The sequence below is a fragment of the Ambystoma mexicanum genome, chromosome 1p, assembly GCF_040938575.1.
Source record: "Ambystoma mexicanum isolate Mex_15411 chromosome 1p, UKY_AmexF1_1, whole genome shotgun sequence".
Lineage (NCBI taxonomy): Eukaryota > Metazoa > Chordata > Amphibia > Caudata > Ambystomatidae > Ambystoma > Ambystoma mexicanum.
Genome location: NC_090921.1, coordinates 1127782661 through 1127799364, shown reverse-complemented (window position 1 = coordinate 1127799364; position 16704 = coordinate 1127782661). Strand labels below are relative to the sequence as shown.

The 16704-nt window shown below is 40.7% G+C and overlaps 1 protein-coding gene across 1 annotated transcript in view; it reads left to right on the top strand.

Moving 5' to 3' along the window:
• The window catches only part of SLC38A8 (solute carrier family 38 member 8), a 279534-nt gene that overhangs the window by 225983 nt on the left and 36847 nt on the right, over positions 1-16704 (top strand). Inside the window, exon 8 of the mRNA XM_069604781.1 lies at positions 7880-8079. Within this exon, the coding sequence (XP_069460882.1) occupies positions 7880-8079 (200 nt within the window). The remainder of the gene's footprint in view (positions 1-7879; positions 8080-16704) is intronic.

The window sequence follows — 16704 nt, the reverse complement described above, 5'->3', positions numbered from 1 at the left end:
GTCGGTGACTATCAAAAGACTGATGGGGGGGGGAGATCGCAACACAGGGGCAATCCGACCTACAATTAGAAGCAGGTTGTAATAGACTCAAAATGTGTAAGGATCCAGAGGGAGAAAGGGACAGGGGTCCAAACCTCACAGTATTTAAGGAGATTGGGGGGAGGGGCCACCACCCAGGCTTCATAAAACTGCATTCCTTCAATGGTGGACGTAGCTTTAAAAAAAGAGCTGAAAGGGAAAATAAGAGCTAGTTTTAAAAAAGATTCCAAAGACACAACGGCAGTATACAAATTGGAATGAAGAACACAAGTGGATTTTACATCAACAGGATGCGGAAAATATATTGCACATAGTGTCAACTAAAAATACTTCTGAAATGTGGAGGATGTTTATCAACTTGACTGCCCCGCAGGCCTCTGATTTCCAATGGAGTACCGTCAGATGTTTGGTGTAAACACTTTAGTGATCTATTTGCTACGGAAAACGGGGTGAAGAATGAAGAAGGAATGACAAAGAAAGCCTGGTTGTTCCTGACAGATGGGCCCGACATTGAGAATCTGATTAAAACTGTGCAAATCAAGGGCGGCAGGTCCAGATGGTATTACAAACTGAATGCTAAAGAAAGATCAGGAAAAATGGGCCAGTGTGATGCATGAGTTGTTCATAAACATCAAGAGAACAGAGGATCCCAGATTCATGGCGCTCTTCTATCATTGTCCCCATATTCAAGAAGGGCAATAGGTCTAATCCAGGTAATTACATGCCTATTGCCCTCTTGGATGTAATGGCTAAGATCTTTGGCGCTTTAATACTGAGGGCCTTAACAGAGCAGAGCCAGAGGACGGGAAGGCACAACAAATGGCAGGCGGGGTTTGTTAAAGGTATAGGGACATCCCTAAATCTCTTCCTAATCAATCTGATCAAATCGAAAGTGAAGCAAAAAGATAAGGGAAGAATATATACCTAGCTTCAATTGACCTCGCCCAGGCGTTTGACACCATTGAAAGAACACCACTCTGGAAGAAATTAAGGGACTAGATTGCCCTTTGGATATCAGAGAAGCCCTGATGGTGGTTCATTCTAATACTTCCCTACAGATTGGGCTGCATAAAAGCGGCCACCTGTCCGAACAAAAACTTTGAAAGGCTTGAAACCGGGTTGTACGTTCGCTCTGGCCATGTTTAATCAATTCATCTCCGACACCTCTACTGCATTTGACATCTGATGCTTTCCCCCAAGAATTGCGGGGGAACCATTAGGCCGTTTAATCTATGCAGATGATTTAATCCTCCTGGATTAGACGCAGGTAGGACTGCAAAGACAATTGAATACCTTGGCCGCCTTGGTGGTTGCAAACGGCCTAAAAATAAATGTAGCAAAATCGAGAATCCCAATCCTGGGAGGAAGAAATGGTCAGCAGAGCGCCACTAAACCACTGTGGTTCCTAAAGGGAGAAAAAAAATCGAGGTTCCAACTATCACCGATTTAGGTATGTGTGTAAATAATAGTGCAGCCGATGCACAAAGAGAAATGGTCTTAAGATCGAAGACCAGGAACTTGGTTTCTGAAGCCCGCCTGATTCAATCAAAACACTGCAAGTTCACTATCTCCAGCGATCGACTTTTACAGATTGAAAGTGGCACCGATCTTTACCTACAGAGCAGCACTGATGTGGCCCAAATTGGAGGGCCTATTTTGGAGGTCAGTACTTTCTTTGCCATCATGTCTTCCCATCCAACTAATAAGAGAAGAGTTGGGCCTGTCTTTGTTATATTCTAGGACTCTGTGGGAAACCTTGGATTTTTTCAGTAGGTGCTTGTTAGGATCATCAGAGGGAGGCTTCAAAGTATTGAATAAGGCACTACAGCACAAAACCCAAGGGGTCCACATGGCATGGAAAGACTGTTGCTTAGCTATCTTGCACGATTTGTGTCCACCAGAAGACATCTTAATGAGGAATCCGGCAAAGGTGAAATGCAAATTATTGGACCAAGACTGGATCAACACCCAGGAGAATGTGAGAAAAATGAAACTCGATGGTCATAAGGGGCGAGAACATAGATCCAGACGAAGACAACCAATATACTTGGAGAAATTCCCTTGCAGGCTCCGCAGAACTCCATTCATGCGTTCCCAATCATCTGGCCTTCAGAAAAGCTCTTAAAACCCATTTATTCTGATTGCATTTGTTTATGGTTCTGTCTCTTACCAAGCTTCTCCTTCCCTCTCTTCAGCGCCCTGCTTTCGGGCGGCCGTGTGCTTTATAAGAATTCAAATAAAATAATGCGTTTTCACCTGAATTTGATGCCAACTCGTGAAATAGATCAAGTGCGAAAAATGCCTGAAATTTTGAGTGCAGACTGTGTAAAGGACAGCCAGAAACATTGTACCACCTGACACCCGGCCTTAAAACTGCAAAGAACTGGGAAAATATTTTCTGCAGGGTACAATGTTGACTGTGGATGTTTGGTGGAGCATTCTACTCCAAGGTGACAGATGGGTGGTAACACTGGCTCTATTAACATTCCTTAGGGAAGGTTTTTTGATGATGGACAAAATGCCATATTCTTAATTAGATAATGATTACTTTGCTTCGGTACAGAGGGGCATTTCTGTTGTAAAGAGCATCAAAGGAAGGGGCCAGGACCCCCGTTTAGCTGCTGAGAATTTTTATTTTCAACTTTCTTTTTTGATTTATTTATTTCCTTTACTGTGTTCAAGTTTTGATTTGTACTTTTGATACATGATAAATAGCTAAACGGTTTGTCTTTAAAACCAAATGCTAATAAATAATAAAAGAATACAAAGATATAAACTTAACCACAAGTGTAACATAGTACCCAGCCATTTCCATAGGGCAATAGCCCCATGGCCGAACCAAAAAAAATAAATGCCGGTGTGGCCCATTTTTTTGGGTCAAAGTGGACCACTATTTTGCCAATTTGGGCCAGTTTGATGATAATTCTCTCTGTGGCTAATAGTTTTGACTAGTGTTGCAGAATACATTTTCTTTAAAATGCACAATTTGCATCACCCTTTATCAGAAAACTCCCACTTGGTTACTATTCAAACAGTGTCACAAAACGGAATTAATTGCCATTTGCAACTGTGGGGCATTTTTTTTAATTGGTGCCCGAGACAATTGTATGGCCCAGTCCAACCCCGATTCCCTCCCCTCCAGTATCGGTCAAGTTCCTTTTTACAAATGCTCTACAAATAGTCAAATGCTTTCTTATATGTCCTCGGGATAAAAGCAATTCTTGCCATGTCATTGACTTATTGTTTCTTGGAAAAGTCCTTGAAAAATGTGCAGCAAATGTGGGATCCGTCCGGCTTCTAGTCTTGCGGGTGCTGGATGACTTTGTGTATACTAGACACATGCAGGGTCAGTTTTCTTCTGCTTTGGGATTTCTCAGCGCTGGTTGATTGGATTGATCATGATTTTGTGTGTGACCTGTCTGGGCTTGCCTGATTTTTGTATGCCTGCATAACCTCGTTTGCTGTTTGGGAAGGTGTTCTTGGTGAAGTTGGCCTCTCTACGTGTTGCACAGTTCTTGAGGACTCCATCTTGCAACCTCTTTTTACATAGAGAAGTGGATCTACTTTTTTTCTTTTTTTAAAACTCAAGTCTGAGTTTCTTCTCCCTCATTCTCTACTAAACTGTTACAATCGTGGTTTACTCCACCTCCTTTTGAAAGTACTCCTACACTGGTATCCTCTGAGAAATCATTTTGTTTTACTCTCGAATCTAACCTCAATTTTAAGTTTATGCCAGTCCTATATATATATACAGCTCAATGACACCAAGTGCTATACGAGATTGAAAGAAAACCCCATGCAGAAATTAGAACAGTGAAATCCTTTCTAAAAAAAATATGAAGAAATGGGTAGTATATCGGAAGAAACATACAAATTCTTATGGATTAGCAATGCCATAACTCCGACAATATACTTTTTACCCAAAGTCCATAAGAATTTGAAACAACCACCTGGGAGACCCATTGTGTGCCTAATAGGCTCAGCATTGGAAAATGTATCGAAATACATCGATGAGGTATTGTTCCCCTCTGTTCACTTCCCTCATATATACAAGATACCCCTGATTTCCTGTGCAAAATAGAAAATATTCCCTGGGAAAAAGAATATCTGATGGCAACTATGGACGTTGTTTCCCTCTACACGTCGATTGGACATGAGGATGGGCAAACAGCATGTCTACATTATTTGAATACCAAATCGGTGAACTTTATGAAACACAATGAGATGGTGATGCAAATGATCAACTTATGCGTTAAGAACAATGCCTTTCTATTCAATGATGAATATGTCAAGCGGGTGCAAGGGACGGCAATGGGAACAACTTTTGCGCCTTCCTATGCAAACCTAATGATGGGGGCATGGGAAGAACTTGAGGCATGGTCGGATGGGAATCGGATACATACGCAGAATGTGGTTTTATGGTTAAGATACATCGATGACCTGTTTGTCATCTGGAGAGGGACTGCAAAGGGCTGGTCAGAGTATGTTCAGGAATTGAACCAAAACACAAAAAACCTAAGATTCTCTGAGACTCACAGCCGGACATTTATTACCTTTTTGGATGTCAATATCAGAATTGTCAACGATAAAATAACCTGTGAGCTGCACAGGAAAGATTGGCTCCAATACTCCCCTGCATGCACACAGTGGACATCCCAAACATGTGATTTGGAGTGTCCCCTATGGGGAATTTGTGAGACTCAGAAGAAACACCACCACCTTGGAGTCGTACGACAGAGAGAGCAAACTGATGGCCGCAGGGTTCAAACGACAGATGTATCCGAAGAAAGTGATCGAGAGAGCCTCATGAAAGCTAGAGCAATCGAGAGACACTCTACTAGCTGGTAATAATAACAAAGAAAAATCAGAAGGGAGAAAGAGCACTCGATGTATACTCACGTTTCATAACCAGTCAAAAAGTATTAAACACATTTTGCAGAAACACTGGAGCATTTTGCTAGCTGACCCGGATTTAGCCAAAAGCCTTAAACCCCATCCCGAGGTCACTTTTAGAAGGAATAGATCTTTCAAAAACATGTTGGTCCAAAGTTTTATGACCAAGGAAGAAGAGAAGATATCAGGAAGCTGGCTAACGGCGAAATGGAAAGGCTTTCATAAATGCACACGCTGCAATATATGCAAATATGCAATTGATGGAGAAACTTTCACACATCCGGTGACAGGGCACAGAGTACAGATCAAACAACGGATCACCTGTGAAACCGACTATGTAGTCTATGCCCTCACCTGTGCTTGCCAGAAATATTATATCGGCAGCACAAAATGCAAGTTAAAGATCTGGATACAACAGCATGTGCGTGCCATTATACATAACGATGTTAACTATCCAATGGCCAAACACTTTTAGGAAAGCCATAACAAAGAAATAGACAGTTTCAGATTCTTTGGTGTATGTAAAATAGAATTGGGCCCTCGGGGAGGTGACAAGGAGAAGCAGCTGAGTCAAAAAGAAACAAGGTGTATATTAGACTTTGAAAGAAAACAGCCCAATGGGCATAACATTGATGAGGAGCTATGCACCTTTCTAGGCTGCTAAAGGAATGTTCATATGCCCATGCCCACATGCCATGATAAGAATAACTAGTTGCTTACTTTGTGTCTTGAACAATCAGTTTCAATACATGCATCACGGCCTCTTAAGAGTGAAGAGATGTTCCGAAACAAGGGACAAATGAGAAACCCCTGACTGTATGAATTGGGGGTATATGATATCAAGTAGTCATTTTTCAATGTTTTTTTTAAAATTTCTATTGTGTTGGTAGATCTGTGTTTGTTTCTTAGCACATTTGTTGCGAATGAATTTTAATTCTGCACACATTTTTCTCTTCATGAGGTTGGGAGAGGAGAGAAGGGAGAGAGGGAGACGTTGTAATGCTGGTGGGAAGAAGGCTTAGTTGGACTAACACAGCTCAGTGACCACACAGCAACCCATGAATATTGGAGGGGGCTTAAAAAGGAAAGAAATGGTTTCGCCTATTACTGGATAACGATTATGTCATCTCCATTTCTACCATTAAGGATGAATAAACGGAGATTATCCATGCACTAAGCACCTTATAAAGTAAGCATATGTACAGGGGCCTGAGCAGAGATCCAATACTAGATGGGATCCTTTTATAGACTCTAGCCCTATGGAGTAAATTTGTGGGCGAGACACCATCTCTATTTGCTCATGCATCGGGGGGAAACCATGGAGACCTAAACTTGTAGTTGTTTAGATAGACTTTTGTATTTTAACAGGCTGAGATAAGATGTTTTTAGTGTGCACTTGTCACTTTAAAATTACATAACAACTAATGCTGCTAATGCACTATGCACTTTAAAATTCCTACCTAGTACGAATAATACATGTATGAGGTAGGGGCAGAAAAAGAATTAGGTCGAACGGGCCTTAGAGAGCGCTATGCTGGCAAAATTTCATCCGAACTAGTTGGCAAATTTTATGAGCATATTGACAACTAAAAATGGAAATCCATGGGGACGAGAACTGAGTAAATGGAAACAATTTGAAAAACTGTGATCCATTGTGGAAAGTATATACTTGAAAATGTCAGTTAAATAATGCATTTCTGAGTGGTAACCACACTAGGCAAAGATGTCTGACACAGAATTGGTCTTGAATACTGATTACAAATGTGGTCCTTTGTCGATTTTTGCTTCTGTTGCTCCCCCTTCCCCTTTCTCCCTGTTTTCTCATGTTTTAAATTGGTACCTGGTAAAGAGGGCTAACTGTTGTGAGCAAGCAGCGAGTCAGCCGCGAAACGCGTTAACTCCTCGAATTAGGAGGAGTGTTGCACTTGGGAGGACCCACTCTGGGGTCATTTTCTATTTTTGGAAACGAATTTCCATTGTTTTTGAAATGCGATGCATTTTTTCCCCTGTGTAAACCAATAAAGGAAGAAAAAAAGAAAAACGAGAAAACGTTGGTGTGGACTCCAAACCCGCTTTTTTTTGCAAAATTTGGGCGAGTATGGGATTGTGGAGAGTGCAGCTCAAATACGATTTAGAAACTCACCGGAGCGGTCTTTCCAAAATCTTTTTTTGGGGGGTGAGGGAGAAGTAATTTGACCTAGAACTCCACATTCAGCAAAGGTGTTTCTGCTCTTTATGTTATATCACATTGCAGTTCCTGAAGAACAGAGTGGACAATGTGACATTTGTGCACGGAGCCCTGTTTGTTAGATGAGGTCTACGGTTCTTTAAAGTGGTGTCCTGGTGAATTGGCATCCTCTTGATGCTCCAAGCAAGCGTGCTTCCTTGGCTGGGTGAACCTCGATTTATCCTGTATTTGGATGGAGTGATGGCTTGTCTTTATGAATTGTTATCAATATTACTGCCAAGTCTCACAATGGTTTCTGCCAAATTATTTTCGAGGATGTACTTTGGGGGTAACCAATTTACTGCCTCGGACCTGCAGCGTAAATCTTCCCAATGGAGTGGTTTCTATTTCCCATGATGTAGTCCGGTAGGACTCTGTTAATATTTGGAGGAGTCAACTTTGGCGAGAATTCCTGTTTTTCTTGAGGAAAGGCCTGCAGCCATATGCTGGAAATAGATTTCCTACCATTTCCCTACAACCTCTAAATTTGCCAGAGCAGTAAAGGGTGACCAGTCTTTTTAATTATAAACCATTACTGCCAAATTCAAAATGATGGCGATTATTTTGCTTTTTCTAGGTTCATAAACCATGACCTGGATTTCTTTCAGGGTAGTCCTTAGTTGGTGCCCAAGAAAAGATGCATTGCTCCATCTACTCATTGTCGACATATTATATTCTGGTGATTTCTAAGGTTTGTAATAATCTGTGATTGGTTGATAGGTCTGTCCTGTATGATGTCTGGATGAACTACAAGCGCCGGTATAGGGTGATCACAGAACCCTATGAGAAGTGTGTCCGGATCGTGCTGACTATCCTGTGGATATTGGTGACGCTGATAATTGCCATGTTTGTTCCAGACATCAGTGAGGTCATCTCAGTCATTGGGGGCATCAGTGCTTTCTTCATTTTTATTTTCCCTGGTAAGTATGAAAGAACTTTCATCCTAGAATACCTTGGTCCTAGAATTCCTCATGCCTAAATGGGTCTGCAATGCCAGAACAATGGCAGTAACGTTTTGGTGAATTTGACAGCACACCTGTTCAAATTCCCGAATACCTACCAATTGCTATCATTCTAGAAAGCTATACTTCTAATGGTGCCTTTGCAGAAACTCCCAATTTCGGTACATTTTGAGTCAAATGTATAATCCTGAAATTTATTTTGATCAATTGCAAGACGAATGATGTAATTGCATTGGTATTCTGGAGGCTTTATAATCCAGTCTGAGGATGTTGGATTAGCTCTGAGGCCTTTGGTTGCATATGTATAATGCAGTGCTGCAGCGGTGGCAATGGTATCTGGCCACCGCGTCGTAGTTTCACCACGTTTGTTGAAGCTGCTGTTACGATACGTTTGTTTTTTTCCGGGTTGGTGGGAGGGAATATTAAATGCTGTGTGTTTTTTGTTTTTTTTTTTTTTTTTTTTTTTTTTAGTAGTGTGGGTTGTGGGCATGGGAAGTGGCTATGGGGAGCGGACTCCTATTAAAAAAAATCCTAAACATGTAGTGAAATGCCCACCATGACGAGGAAAACCAGATCTCTGAATTATGTACAAAACAGCAGTGTGGCTGTCATGCTATTCCCACATCAGCGAACACTTACACGTTCAGACTACAGGTTTGTTACCTGTGATGTAGGAAAATGCCTTCTTTTTTTATATATTATGCTCTTTCATTGGTGGTAACAAAATACCTACAAAATTCACTACAAAGACAAGAAAAAGATTAAAAAAGGACAATACATAAAACAGGCAAGTTATGTCGTTAACCCCTTACTAACTTTTTTCACGGAAACTCTGCAGTTGCTTTCAACGGTTTTGTTTTCAGTGATCTGTTTTTTTTTGTTTAACTTGTATTTAAGTTAAAGCAAAGAGATATTTGAAATAACAGTTGTTCATCAAAAGAGGATATGTCCAATGCAGTCTAGCAACAATAATAACAAATATTATCTCATGGGAAATAATTAGAATAGCATTAGCACCCATACACCATCTAAAACATGAAACATCAGTAGGGTTCAGCATTCTGAAAAGCAATGATCCGGAAATGTCGTAATTCTGATTAAGATATAACTGGGATAAATATAATTCTAAAATGTATCATTTAACTGCAGCCTGTAACCCAGAGCTACCAATCGGAAGTTTAAAATGGACTAATGGGCGGAGACAAATGACAAGAAACTAACATGATACAATAAGAGATACAGGAAAGGCATAAACTGGTGCAAAAACAACCTGGTAATGCCGAATTGCCTGGTATAAATTGAAATGCATAAGAGGATAGTAATTTGTGAGCCATGAGCAGACATGTGATATGCCAGATAATTGCTGACATAGGCTCATTTGGTGTCAATTTTCAAGATTACATTAAGGCGCTTGGCCATACACTGTTCCAACGTTTGTATCTGACACCCATTGTTCCACCAACCTGTAAGAGAAAGGTCATGAAATTGGTTCCAGTTAGCAGTAATTCACTTATTAGCCAATAGCAATGCACAAATCATATAATATGCATGCATCATCACCCAGATGTGCATGCAAAGCACTACTGTCTAATAAAACATTGGCAAAGGAGAGTGTGAGGTTGATTTTAGAGAAGACCATATATCATGCCAGAATTTTTGAATAAATGTACAAACAATAAACATGTGCTTGAAGGATTCCATGTATTACCAGAGGACCAACAATTGCCATAGGACCCATGACCAGTCTTGTATAACTTCAACGGGTGATAAATGCTCTGTGTAAGAAAAAGAACACATTTTGTGTAATGTTTGCAGAGTTTGATGTACGCTTCACCTTAGTCCAGATCAAAGACCATGTCTCGTCATCAAACACCATTTCGGTCCTTTTCCCATTGTTGCTGAATAGACCATTTTACAATGGGATTTTTGGCCAACAATATATATATATATATATATATATATATATATATATATATATATATATATATATATATATATATATATAGATTTGGCCTCGGGAGACATAATTAACTTAAGTAGTAGAAACAAGAATTTATCAGGGAAAATCAATTGTTCCTCAAGGGAAGACCAAGTAGGGAAGTCCTAGCCATCAGGCTGAGCATACCATAGGTGATTGTTTGAGAATAAAAGCAGTGTGATAACACCTGAAGCCAGGGAAGTGGACACCCCATTCTCATATGAAACGCTAAGCTTAGCAATTGCCATTCTTTTGTTTGTAACACTACCCCAGAGACAATTGGTTAGGATGCGATCCACGGAGGTAAGAAACGTGGCAGGAAGGGGATCTGCAGTAGTTGTAAGTAATACAGTACACTGGTAGAAGGCATCATCTTAATATATCTGCCCAACCAAGATGGATACAAAGGGGTCCAGACAGAATATAGTTAGTCTATCAAGGATTGTTTTCATAATCCATTTACTAGTACTGTCTACGGAAGAGGTGAAACATAGGCCCAAGTATTTAAGAGCTGCCACATCACTTAAACCCAAATGCATCAATGTCCTGTTTAAAACAGAAAAAGTTAAGAGAAGACATCTAACACAGCTAATAAATGAGGTAGATGCTGCTTAGGATTTTTGAGAAATCTAAGAATATCCTCTGCATACGCAGCAATTTTGGATTCATGTTACCACACCGAATGTCCTGGATCAGAATATCATTCCTAATACATTCCAATAGAGGTTCAAGGGATGGTATATATAAAATGGGCGATAAGGAGGCATCCTTGCCTAGTCTCTCTTTTGAGGTGGAACAAATCTGAAGAGTGGCCATTAATAAAAAAGGAGCATTTGGGATCAGAATAAAGAAGTTTAGCTAAGGATACAAAACCCTCACCACAGCCATGCCAATGCAAAGCCTGAAAAAGAAAAGCCCAATTAACAAGATCAAAGGTCTTTTCATCATCCAAAGCCAATGCGGCATAACCCTGTCTATCCTTTATCGTTGGCGATCACATGAAGGACATCAAATTAAAGTCTTGTACTGGAAGCGATATTCCGTCCTTTAACAAACACAACTTGATCAGGCTTAATTAGTTTGGGTGATAAAGATGCTATTTTATTAGGTAATACCTTGTAGAAGATCTTACACTCTACATTGATGAGGGGAAAAAGTCTACAATGCTTTGGAAGGAGAGCATCCTTTTCAGATTTTAGCAAAATAATTAACGCTTCACTTAATGAGCTGGATGAAGAGGTGAAATGTGCCTCAAGTTTAGGGGAGTGAGTTGGAGAATTGGTTAAAAAATAATTCAATACACGGTTTGGGCCAGCGTTTTTCCCTTTACTTAAGTCTTTAATAGCACAACTGATTTTCATTGATAGTAATTTTTCTATCCAAACTGCTGGGATCAACTTTGGGATACGATATTCTACTGATATTATTAAAGAAAGCGTTGAGGTGATCTGAAGGATCAGGATTATCCGGAGTATATACATTGGAGTAATGTTTTAATATTTGAGCAGGATTATGTGGGAAATAAAGGTTTTCTCTTTTTTAGCCTTAAGGTAGGATGCCAGTACTTTATTATCTTAGAGGTTTGATAGATTTTAGACTTGCAATTTATAATGGCACTGAAAACCAGCTCAGATAACTTATTGGTAACCTGAAAGTGCAAGGCTAGGACATTGCAGTGTCCAAAACTCAGGTTTTGATAGTAGTTTCTTGATATCAGTGAGTTGGAGAATCTTGGCATCTGCTAATAAACGCAATGAGATGTCCTCTCAGAGCAACCATAAAAGCATCCCCGTTGTTTAATTATAGCGGTATCCCTTTCAGGGTTGCATGAAAAAAAATGTTGGTTGGCAGTCTGAGAAGGACTGAAGAAACAAAGTATCTTGAAGTAAAGTTATTCAATCTCCAGTGGGCCAAGTGAGTTGAGATATCATTAAAATCAAAAACTGTAACAGGGGCATGATCTGAAATAACTATATTAGCAATTGGAGAATCCACATTGGTTGGCGACAGATTTAGCAGCGAAGAGCTTATCCAGTCGTGACAAGGAGTTATGAGGGAGAGAGTGAAAAGAAAAGTCTAAATGCAGGGGATGAGACAACCTCCACGTACCAACCAGGCCCACTTCAGAAATACACTAGGAAAAGGCTTTCTGGGATTTGGAGCTTTTGAGAATACAATTGTATCTCTGACCCATGAATGGGTCAATGATATCATTAAAATCAACACACAAAATAAGGTTAGTGAGGCTGGATTGCAGAATAGGTATTTTAACACCTTCCCAGAACGCCGGGTAAGGTTTGGTTGGGGCGATGTTAGGTAAAACTTTCAAAGTAATGATGAATCTTCCTGATCTGTCAACCCAGAACAGTTTGCTTTACTGATGAATTATTTTTCCTTATACCTCAGTGAGTGGGAACCTTTTCCACACTCAAATAATCTTTTACTTTTTTTTGTTCTTTTGTTTTTGTTTTATTTTTTTATGGGTGTAATTTTCAAGACTCTCCATATGGGCTTTTTAATGATATCCTCTTTGACAACCTTTGGCACATACTGCCTATTGTTGCTGGGTGAGCCCTTGGGGCTCCCTCTTCAACTCTCTCTGGCTAGGGTTGGAAAATCCTTTGTCAATTTTATCTATGGCGCGAATCCTGTGTATTCCCCACCAAGACTCCAGAGTATCTGTGCAGGATGTGAGGGAGGAGTACACAACTCTGCAGCCCTTTGTCGTCCAGCCTGACTGTGAGAATCTAGTTCGAACTAGGAGCCTGGCTGTCCTAAAAGGACTGCCAACCCCCCCCCCCACCCCCAAGTTTGAATGTTGCATGGCTGTTTGATTTTCTGGGTTCCTGTATAAAAGTCCGATACTGGAAGCTGAAGAGGTAGTTGACCACTGGAACTTAAACCGAAGAGGATGATCAAGATAACACTACTGAGACGAGTTCCAGCGACCACAGAGCCTGCTGTGTAACCAGACAGCTGTTACCCTTCCTTCCAATAGACCTGGCGACTCCAAAAATAATGACCGACAGCATGGTGAGACCCACTAGACTAAAAAAGAACTGCATTTTGAGCCATCCCACGTCGTGCTGCGACCTTGCCGGGCTGCAATACCCTGAGACCTCGAGCCATTGTGCGGTGCCGTCTTCCGAATCTTGCTGAAACTTCGTAGGCATCCTGCTGGAACTCCAGATACATGAATTGAGTATGAAAAGTCCTCTTACCAGAGTGCTGGACCTTGCAAACGATGAGAATCTGACCAGGGATATTCTGTCTGCTTCTGTGCTCCTGAAAAGGCACCAAATCGACAGAGCCACGTCCCGCTGTGAAGAAACCCTTACTTGAAGCCTTCTGTGTCAATCCCTGCTGCAAAACCCCACCCAGGGTCCTGTCTTCTGTCCTCTGGGCAAGGAATGCAGTGCCTGGATTTTTGGCTACAGATCTTGAAGTCTTCCTTCAAAATCTTTTTCTGTGCTGTGGTACTGTGCTGGCTTGAGTATTTACTTACTTTCAGTCTCATGTGATTCCTGTGTAGTTTTAGGGTGTTTTCTGTGATTGGGAGGCCTCTTGTCCAGTTCGCCCAGGCCCACTGCCGGAATCCTCCTAGGGTGTCTTCTTGGACCCTCAACTAACTCTAAAGTTAAATACTTGTTTGAAAAGTCTTCCTCTGGAACTCTGAACTTTGCCTGCAACTGAGCCCTATCTCACCCTGACTGCAGCTAGCTCCTAGACACTAGGTCCCCTCTTCTGCCTCTGAGAGAGTGCAAGAATTGGGGGAGGGCTGGACGCTTTAAGGAGGCTGCCATGAAAAGTAGTTTTTGAAAAGTGTGCTTGCCTAACTTTAAACTCTGAGTGAATATTTACAAAGGATATTACTTATCTTAGATATGTACTGACATTCACAAAAATATTTATAGTATTTACTTACCTTGAATACGCTCTGTGCCTTCTTAAATAAGTATTCAGTCTTACTTTCCTTTAGAAACTGTTTCAGCCTTTCTAATAGAAAGTAGATTAACTTACTCACCTGTGAATTGGGCTCCCCTCTTCCCAAAAGTAATGTTTTTGGTTTTGCTTTATTGTTCCTGTTCGGATAACTGTATGAGTGTCCCCAATTAGTTCTTGCTTCCCCAGTTTCGCTGTTAGCCTGTCCAGAATAAGTCTGTCTCGGTTATACTTACCTTTTAGGTTGCTGGTAGCTCCTTACAAAAGTATATAGGTTTTCTGACCTTGCATAACTGTGAGCCATCCAAAAATAAGTTAACAAGTTATTACTTCCCTTAGTCTGTGAACTGAAAAGCAACTGTAATTGTATATTACACAAAAAGGGTCTTACTAACTGGTATAACTTTGTTATTCAAAACTTAGTTAAAGGCTGATGCTGTTTCAAGAATCTGTGTTTCACTAGATCAGAATTTGTCCATATGAATTACTATGTGATTTTGTTGCTGGGCCTCAAGGTGCAACTGCTAGGGTCTACTTCTCTGTATTACGGTAAGTAATCCAAAAGTAACTATTGCTTTTGACTTCCCTAGAACTACTGTTTGGTGTTCCAAATTAGGTTATATGCTTTGGACTGTGTACCTGCAAGCATAGTGATGAGTTTTTATAATGTGTGTATGTATAATGTGATGGTACTTATTTACCCAGGATTTACCTTGGTCCGATTGTATTTAAATAAAAGCCTTTATTTTTACAATACATAGTGTCAGTGATTCTTTGGACCATATTTGTATTAAAATTTCTTTGTACTGATTCTACAGCTGTCTCTCCCTCCTAAATTAAGCCTGGTTGCTCTGTCTACGCTACCTTGAACTCAGGTTGTACATCTTGTGGCATCTTGTGCTGTCTCAGTTGAATGGTTTTATTAAGCCCTTAGTTGGACTTAAGAAAAATGTCCCTAACGGACATAGATATTGAAAATAGTAACATTAGGTCCTATGTGTAATTTCACCCAAACCAATCTCCCTTCGTGATCAGCGGCTTGACATATCATTTTGTGGTGCAAGTTTTTATTAATTCGTATAGCTACAGTTTTCTTTTCCTGTAGCCGGGCTAGCTATAACATCTTGAACCCAAACTGATTTAAGTTTCATGATTCAACCACGGAAATGTGGGTTTCTGAATGCATGCATTAAGAAATGGAAGGATGCAGAACTAAGATTACTGTAGTAGATTTAGAGGAATAAGAAGTATGATAACGCAGAATAGTCTGGTTTGCATAAGGAAAAAGTAAAAACGTAGGTTAGGTGACACCAGATCCACAATGCAGACAGACACCTCGAGAGTACATACCCGCCCGAATAAGTACAGTAATTTAAAACAATCTGCAATGCGTATATATCCATCTCAGGAGCTTGTGGTTGAAGAATTAGGAGTCATCGTAGCTCAGCAGGATCATCAAGCATAACTTTGGATGAACAAGGATGGTATAAGCCATATCGAACATCAAGTTGCTTCAAAGCAGGGCGAAAAGATGGAATTATTTTCTTCGCTGTGCAGTTTTTTGCCACATCCTGGGAAATGTAAATACGTCTTCCATAACAGAATAAGATATTTTTTTCCTTGACTTTAGAGATGAACTGCAGTTGGGTATAGTCCAGCAAAAGGAAGATCAGCATGCACTGTGCTGAAGGTGACAATTGAGTGTTTATCGACTCAGTACGATGTGCCAGTTGGATGTCTTGTGGGATATGAAGCTGAGCAGGCCACATTTTATGTAAGAAAGAAATGGTGGCATTCCCCTCGCAGCCCTGCGGAAGACCAGAAATGCGAAGATTTTAGCGTCTCCCGCTGCTCTATTTTCCAACTCTTCGTTGTGCCTTTTTAACTCCTTAACTGATTTTTCCAGATGAAGAACTCTAGGAACAGTATCTTCAACTTGACAGATTCTGGTTTCCACTTTTTGATTTGTAGTTTCAATGAAGGGTCTTGGAGACCGAATTTCCTGCAAAACACGTCCATGTTTGAGTCTAAAGAAGGAGCTGGGGTGGGGGTTGGTGGGGGGGAAATGCAGGAGGGGGGAGAGCCACTAGTCAGATTTTTATTGGTAGCTGATAGCTGAGGGGACGGGAGCTGGGCTATCTTTGGTGCCCAGGGGAACCTTCTGCCCACCTCTGCCAGAAGACATTGCAAAAAGAAAGAAGACCGATCAGGCTGTTGATGATGATAATAAGAAAAAATATGCAGAATCAGTCACAAACCTTTACACATGGGGCAGTGCAGTCTCTTAATTATGTTAAAATAGCATAAAAGGTGAGCAAGAATAAATAATATAGGAAGATCAAAAACTAAATACTGCAGTAAATGACCAACCTAGCTACACAGAGGGCCCAGTCCAGTCAGCGAGGTAAAGTACACAAATTTGGGTGATTTACGTCGAAGCAGAAACATTCACGGCCGAAAAGACTGTAGATCATTTGTACGTTAAAAAAAAAATCAAAATCAACCCCTCCCCCCCCACACCTCCTTAACTTCTTGGCTGCCGCTGCATGCCCCTGCGGCATCAGTTATTTGCCTCTAACACAGGACTGATCTGACACCGCATGGTCCCTTGTCTTTTTTTGTAGTTTATTTTGATCCCCTGATTCCAATGTCGAAGCTGGAGA